The 8,229-nt window shown below is 42.7% G+C and overlaps 1 protein-coding gene across 1 annotated transcript in view; it reads right to left on the bottom strand.

Annotated features, from left to right (window-relative positions):
* Window positions 1–2,878: 2,878 nt before the first annotated feature.
* FAM114A2 (family with sequence similarity 114, member A2) overlaps window positions 2,879–8,229 on the bottom strand; it is a 9,245-nt gene continuing 3,894 nt past the window's right edge. The window contains exons 8-13 of the mRNA XM_009573043.1: window positions 7,387–7,466; window positions 6,287–6,415; window positions 5,928–6,067; window positions 5,078–5,150; window positions 4,437–4,490; window positions 2,879–3,701 (exon numbers count right to left, since the gene is read on the bottom strand). Coding sequence (XP_009571338.1) covers window positions 3,600–3,701; window positions 4,437–4,490; window positions 5,078–5,150; window positions 5,928–6,067; window positions 6,287–6,415; window positions 7,387–7,466 — 578 coding nt within the window. The 3' untranslated portion in view covers window positions 2,879–3,599. The remainder of the gene's footprint in view (window positions 3,702–4,436; window positions 4,491–5,077; window positions 5,151–5,927; window positions 6,068–6,286; window positions 6,416–7,386; window positions 7,467–8,229) is intronic.

The raw sequence follows: 8,229 nt of genomic DNA, 5'->3' as shown, positions 1-8,229 counted from the left end.
TCCCTGTTGCTGCCAATTTCACAATCAACAGCAGTGGTGCTTTCTAGCAGAGATGCTTCAGCTCACGCACAAATCATTCAGGGAACTCCCGGCGACCAGCGCTCAGTCTTGGGGTAAACAAGGGCAGCAACCCCGCCTGTCCCGGCGCAACGCAGCCGCCAGGTCGACGCAGTTGGGGAACTCGGGGTACAGTGCGGGAGCTCGGTGGAGACGTGCACAGGGAGCACAGCGCGGGACCCTGGAACAGATCCAGGGAGGCTGTTTGGTGTCGGGACCGGCTGGCATCCAAGCCCACTCCTCTGAGCAGCTTCTGCCAAGGATCCTCCCCCACAAACACCACGCTCGACCTTATTTTTCTAACCGGTGACCTCATTGCTCGCTCTCTGCCAGCCCCAGCCAGGCTCTCAGTACTCTGATGCAAGGGACCTAAGCCTGTAGCATCCTCCAGTTAGAGCAGCCCAGGGGACAGCCCTGCCATCGCTCCCTGGACATGAGGACACAAAGCATCACCAACCACCTCTCGGGGACTGCCCCAGCCATCGGGCCAGGGTGCAGCCACCAGCATCTTACAGGACAGGGGTGGCTGCCACCACTCAGCAGGACAGCGAAGGATGGCAGCCGCAGCCACTTCTAGGTTCCAGGCCACCAACTGCGTGGGCTCTGCTCTCACCCTGCAGCGGGCACAAAGCTGCCAACCTGCCAGCCAGCTCCTGAAACACCAGCACATGGCCACCTCTGCACTGCTGTCAATGTGCAGAGCTGCGAGGGACTAGCGAAACTCCCAGAAAACATTAATTAGCACAGTACTGGGCACTTACGTCCTCCATTTCTGTGCCAAGGAGCCTTTGGCTACAGAAGACCAATCTCTCTGCTTAAATCACATCATCGTAGACCACTGTTTATTTAGGATCCAGTGTGCACACCGGGGAAAGAAATGCCCGAGCTCTCCTCCCCTTCCTGCCTCTGAGTCAAGCCATTTAATTTGTGCTGCGGGTGACCTAGGACAGCTGTCCCTTTGCTCGGGGCCACCAGTGGCAACATAGCTGCTGCTTCTTCCAAACAAGGACAACTGCTCACCCCTCCTGTGTCAGAGGTTTTGCTGCTACTGAACGTGCATGTTTTAATAATGAAAAATGAGTCCCTGGGAAGCTGGTTGGACAAGGGCTGGGAGCAAGTCCCGAAGCCCATCGGGAGGACTGAGCCTTTTTTATGTTTTAAACCTTTCCACAGCAGCTGCCAGGAAGCAGCTTTTACAGCTGCAAGTAACAGAATCTCTCCCAAGGAAAGAAAGTAATTGTGGAAGGCGCTTTTTTACCCTCCAAGTCACTGCCAGCATCTTAGCTAACTCTTATCTATTCCCAGCCACCTCTCACCTCCCCAAACGCTACCAGAAGTGCTCAAATTACTGCCAGCTCTCATTAGGTTCATGCGCAAGGCAAGGCTGAGCAATAAGACCTCCAGACAGTTGGATGCTGAATTCTGATGAATCCTTTGGGTAGGAAGATTTCAGCAACTGTGGAACTGTTTTTGTTGGCTATCTATTGCAGTCCTTGTACTGGCACACAAGTGAAGCTCGTGCATGGCTGATTATTGGCTGCTATAACAAAATCCAGGTGGGCATATGACTGGAAGAATTACTGTCTGCATTTAAAAAAAAAAAAAAAAAAAACCACACACACACCTCATTTCCTTTAATTATTAAACTGCTCTACACTAAAGCACTGCAAGTCACTATAATTTATCTGCAAGAAAAGCAGCTGCTGCTTCATAAAACCCCATTATCTTTATTTCTTCTCTTCTGACATTTCTGTAAATTTTGGCTTTGCGGCAGGAGCAAAGCTGCCATTTTGCACTGATGCAGGAATTGGGAGCTCAGCTGTGGGAGCTCTCACTCCCCAGCCTGGGTTCAGAGCCCTCTTTCCTATGAGATGGTACCCTGCCATGAGAAAAGCCCTAGAGCAGCTCCCAGCCCTGCTCCACAAACCACAGTCAGGACTGAGAAGTTCATTCTTCTCATTTCATTTGTGCCCATTGCTATCTTGATAGCTCTTAACTAAAACGGCTGTCGAAACAAATCCTTTTTTTAATAATGCTATCAACGTAAAGAAGAAAAAAAATATAAAGTTTATTGTAGTGCAGATTTTTTTACCCCAGACACACTCCTTTCAAGTCTAGTTTTCTTTAAGATGCAAAAAAAGGCTCTCCCTTTAGAGATCTGATCAGTCTAACCAGGACTAAGGCAAGGCTTTTTGCATATATATATAAAATCAGAGGAGCACTAGACAAAAGGTATTCTAATAATAAAAACACTTCTCTACTGCACAAATAGAGTAGAGAAATGTTAAGCCTTCAGTACAGCAGAAATGTGCAAGACCTGCTAAAACCCAGAGGATTTTAAAAATGGGATTTGAGCATCATTGTTACCAATGAGCAAGTAGAGAGGCAGGTGTGACACTCGGTCACCTCTGGTTAGCTATTCTGGGCTTCTTGAAGTTTCATTTTAGCTGTGCATTTCTGCTCTTGTGAATCCAAGAGAGGCTGCTCCCTCCCAACGGGCAGGCTCAAAAGATAGAAATTGCAAAAAAGAACAAAAGGGAACTTTCACAGCACAAAGAAACAGATACCATATGTGGAACAGGCTCTGAGACAAGTTAGGATTCCCGCTAACAGAACCAAATTGCTTCCTCTCCTCTTACTTTAATATACCTTCCAAGAAGAAGGAGCATTGCATGATAGTGTTTTTACACAGAAACAGGAGAAAAGCAGTATCTGAGTTTGTGAACAGTCTGTGGCTGACATGTCAAGCTGCACTGAAAAAGGGGACTCCTCCTGCTAAATTCTCTCATTAAATTGCCCAAACACGAATCAATCCCTTTTAGCCAGTTCTCATTTATTGCTATAAAGAAAAGTACCCACATTCTTAGGGCGAGATCAGCATTTTCCCAGCTCGTGCTGAAGCAAGCACTCTGCAAGAGAATGAGAAACAGCACCCTAGTGAGAGTCCCCATCCCACATCCCTGAGTCATTAACAGACATCTTCAGGAAGCCAGGGCTTCTCTTCAGCAACAACGGCTTGATACGGAATCCTCTCTGCTCTATTCTTTCCAGCTTAGGAACTGCAAGGTTCATAATCATAAATATTTGCCTTTTCTTGCACCTCCTATCCAATATTCACTTCAAAACCAACCAGGAACCTAATTATGTCTCTCTGACTTAAAAATCACACCATGATTTTAGCTAACTCTTAACTAGCCAGCTGCTACTCTTTTCTCCAGCATTGTCTTCACAGTCCAGAGAGCTTCTCCAAAGAGCTTGTTAACACATACAGCACAGGGATTTCAGTGAAAAGACATAGACAGTCCATGAAAACAGAGAAGCAACCTGCACTTTAAGTCTGTCACGCTGTCCACCAGCCTGGACTATGCTAATCACATCTCACAATGTGCTGTAAGAGCTTTCATTGCCAGACTGTCTTTAATCACCGTTCTTGCAGCAGCAGCGATCAGAGTTAATCTTTTTCCTTTTAATAACACCTGTTACATCATTCTCCAGCATGGAAACTACGGGGAAGGTCAAAAAGTTCTTAATTAGAAGGATTTTTATTGCTGTGATAGTTCCGTTCTAGCCTCAATAAAAGAGATCTGCAGTACAGGCAGCAAGAGTTGGAAGGCATCTTGGATATATGAAGCACTGTTTGAAGCCTATGAAAACAAAAATCAAAATACACACATGAATAATTATGCCACCAATCAGCTTTGCTAACCACATACTCATTTCAAACAGCATTGATTAATGCACATAAGAAACAGAAGCCTAGTGCTTGTCAGATTTTTAAGGCTTCATTCTAGAAATCAATTTAATATTAAGTTTTTGAGGGGCTTTTGCCACTAAGCAAAAAAGCAACTGGCTTAAAAACTGCCAAACAAGATCAGGTGCAATCCAAATGTAGGATATGGTTTTCGATAACAGATAAGAATAATTTATTTCAAAGTGAAGCATAAGCATGCTGTAGCAGGAAGGAAGAACACACCAACAGGAAACACCCGTTTCCTACCACACCTCAGAAGTTCACAAGCGTTGAGAACCAACTTAACAGCTAGAAGTGTTGGGACTCTTGCATGCTAATTTCTGAGCTTGTCTAAGGTTTGACTTTGGACATTTAATTTCTAGAAATCCAGACTGCTGAATTTAATGTGTGTCTTCTGACCCATCATAACTGTCAGCTGAGACCATATAAGGCTCACTCTTCACTAAGCAACTCATCTCTTGTGCAAATCTACAGACATTTATGAAAACTTTTAAGTTATTAGATAGGTAAGCAGAATCTTAGACCATAGGTTAGAGAACTTGGCATGCATAATGATACTGAAGTGTAAAAAACCAGCATGTCTATTTTTTAAGTATTAGCTTAAAGTTTTAACTTTAGCATAACTGACCTCCAAAAACACTCCAGTGATTAGGGGATTAAGCACATCTGCTTTCTCTTTGACCTGCAGAGATCAGACATATATTATCCTGACTGAAAATTTGATCACATTTCTTCAAGCAAGACAAAGCTAAGTCCTCAGTAAGTTTAAAATCACTGTTGCTCCCTTGACTATAGGAAAGCTAAGTCACAAGCTGCAGAAGACCTGCCTTGTAGCATGCAAATAAGAACAAAGCAACCCACATATGCCCAACACAAGTCGTATATGAATACACACATTACATCTTCAAATGAACTGTGGACAACTGGAGAATTTAGAGATAATATTATCTTCAATAAACACCTGAGTGTTTTGGAAAATCCACAACAGGATCACAAACCTTATTTTCTTCTGTTTCCTTAGTACCATCAGCACCAATTCCCACCCCCACTCTGTGCCAGGCTGAATGCAGCAGGAGGCATTCAAAAGCTCAGCATACATTCAGCTGCCACAGTTTGGGGAACGCTGACCTAGAAGATCAGTTCACAGGGCAAAAAACTGCACATATAAATGTGCAAACACAAAAAGCACTTCGTGGTGAAGATCCCAAGGCTGTAATCAACTAACCACATCTCATTCCTAAGAACTATGGTTCCTAGGGTAACTCTTACCCCTGCAGTCGTTAAGCACGTAGTAAACTCTTTAGAGAAAGCTGACAGTTCTTTACACAGCACAATCGTCATTCTGTGGAAGAAGAGTGCGAAAACCACATAGTAAATACAGTCTGTAAGAATAACTTTCTTTTAGCATTCCTCTAAAACACAAACACCTTGTTTCCATGCATGCAAATCTAAATTAAACCAAAAATGATGTGGAGCATATAAACAGCGTATGAAGAACCAGAAGTTCTGGGAGGGGAAAGATGGAAAAATAAATAATTAAAGCTGAAGATCTGAAACAGCATTCAGAGGACAGACACATCCATTCAGGAAGGAACAGTACTAACTTGCTTTTTTTTACTGACAAGTGTCATTTTCTGAATTAGAAAGTATTGCATATTTCATACACTTGCCAAGTATCTCCTGACATAAAAGAAAAATCTCATGTTATGCATTATTGGAAGACCAGTCTACTAATTAGTGCAGCAATTTTACAATATCACGTACCTACCATACTAAATGATTAACAAAGAGGTAATTAAGAATCACTTTTATACAACTGCTTTGTCATATTTTACATGTCTATCTACTAACTAGCATAAGCTTAGGGCAAACATTCTTCTTGGCTATATAAAAGTTTTCAAGTAGGGTTTCCTCTTTCTTATCAAGAAAGTCTTTAAGCTGGAAAAAGAAAGAGACAGCTGAATTCTGCTGGAAGATAGTGATGCCACCCATTGCAACTTTGAACACATATGCAGAATTCAAGAGCCCTGCACCCCATGGATTTGCAAGGAATTATTTAGACAGTTTAATCAGTATGTAAGTAATTATATGCTACGCATTTACTAAGAGATGAACTTACTGTGAAAGGGACTTGGCTCTGTCTGTGGCTGTCACCTCTTGTTTCTGACCATGTAGAAACAAAGCTGCAGTTTTGTGAAACATTTCAATGGAGCATGCTGTCAATTCAGCCAGACTTCTTATGGCAAACGCATGAATATCCTACAAGAGTTAAAAAGATCCCCCATACCATACAAAAACTAGCAGCTTTTCTTATTTAAAACAAGTAAATCACACAATGTACTATCACTACACTGCCTCTTCCGACCTCAGAATCTGCACAGAAATAGAAACCCATAAACTCTGGGAATCACAACTGTAACTCAGCAGCCAGATAAACACTCTGCAGTCAGATATTCTCTTCCTTCATTGCTCAGTTACCTCTACTGATTTTTCAGCATAATGGTCACCATCTCTGGATTCTACTTCTTGATTTTCTTCACTCTCTTTTTCTTCTTTAGGAAGATGACTGTTGAATTGTGCTATCCATTCACGAGCAGATGTCCTCACCTGTATGAAGATGTGTCATAGCATTTAATGACAGGAATGTAGCCCCTCCTGCACACCACAAAAGATGGAGTATTGGATCTCTCTAGAGGAAGGAAACAGCTACGACTCGTGAGCTAGTGAGGAGAACCAGGATAAATGATCCTAGTGCCTTCAGGACTTTGTAGAGGGTTGGCTGCACTGGTATAGTTGAGGGCAGTCATTTCTCTAGCACCAGATGCTGGAGTTTACCAGCAAGATCACATCTAACAGAGGTGCTTTAAAAACATGCCGCTTTTAAAAAAAGGCGCTCCCCAATTGCTGTGTGGTCTATCAGGATGACTTCTTCAAGTGTTGGACTCCTTGGATATGGAGGCAATGACCACTGATAGACCTATCTGACATATGCTACTACTTGGCAGTTCCATACAATGAATGCAAAAGGAGGAGAAGTACATGTAACTACACTGTTCCTGACCCACCGGATCTCTTTGATGGACACGTCCGGCCCATGTAAAAACACAGGAAAGAAATGGAGGACAGCAGCATTGATGTTGTTTATTTAGATGGATGCTGCCACTTGGTGGATCTAAAGGGTAGTGAAATGAATGCAAGAAAGGCAATTCTACCTCATACCAACTCCTGAACGTAGTAAAACCAACTGCTTTGCACCAAGAGGAGGGCTTCAATTCATGACTGTAGGTTGTGATGGCTGAAGGCTTACTGCTCCCAGTTATCTTTCCCACCACTTATTACTGCCCAGTGATAGGGCAAAGACATATTAGTGTCTACTGATTCAGAGCCAAAGACATCACAGAACATGATTTTGCCCCATAAAGTCAAAGGAAAAGGCCCATCTCTTTTGCCTACCATTGTCAAAGGATCTAAAACATGGCTTGTTTTTATGCATTTGATATTTTCACAAGCAAAGCAGGACTGAGAAGCAGTTCCTGTGAGGAATCTCTCCAGCTTTTAGAAGATGGGAAATAACTCACCATGATCAGTTTGTCCGGCTTTGAGGAGATACGCAATTCTGAAAACAACTCTGTTACTTCTTTTGTGAACTCCTCATCTCCTAAAGGACAGGAAAGGCTAAAGAATCCACACAAAGGACAGATACAGGAATAAGCAGCACTTCAATGCACAACTAGTTCTGCACAAGTCTGTCAACTGTTTCCTTTATTTCTCTTTGAATCATCACCTCAGGCAAGAATGCATCAAGCCTGGTCTTTTTTAATACAATTTATAAGGTAAGTTCTGAAAGGTGGAGACACCAGTGCCAGAAGATTAGCTTTTGCTTTCTCAATTCTGGCTTTGTAGCTAAGGTAATTCCTTTTTTTTTTTTTTTTTTTTTTTTTTTTTTTTCTGTTTACAAGGCAGCATTTTATAATGCACTAACTTGCGCATCACCTTGGAGAGTCTGAAATATCACTTAAAGCCTATGGTTCTCCTTTTACATACGGCAGGGCAGATGTTAGCAGTGGGGGGAAGGCTGTGAGATCCATCATGTGCAAATCTATAAGATACATTAAATGTTAAATGATAGCAAGTGCAGGTGTGTAAGCCCTCCCTGATGAGCCGTTTAGGTAAAAGCAATGCAAGAAATTTACATTTAAATCCTCAAGAATCAGATGGCTCTTGTGTACGGAGGCACCTCTGAGTCTTTCGGTCTGTGTGGCTAACTCTCATTTAAGAAATAAATAAAAAGGCTTTTTGCTTTCCCACAGGTTGGACAACTCTATTCACAGTCTTGCTCTCATGGTCAGGGGAACCCACCAACTCTTTGAATCTGCATCTTGCTTCAAGGTCAGTTGTACAAACTGCCCAGGAGTCAAGCA

Source organism: Fulmarus glacialis, unplaced genomic scaffold (genome assembly GCF_000690835.1).
Source record: "Fulmarus glacialis isolate BGI_N327 unplaced genomic scaffold, ASM69083v1 scaffold21172, whole genome shotgun sequence".
NCBI classification, from domain to species: domain Eukaryota; kingdom Metazoa; phylum Chordata; class Aves; order Procellariiformes; family Procellariidae; genus Fulmarus; species Fulmarus glacialis.
This window is presented reverse-complemented; position numbering and strand designations above follow the sequence as displayed.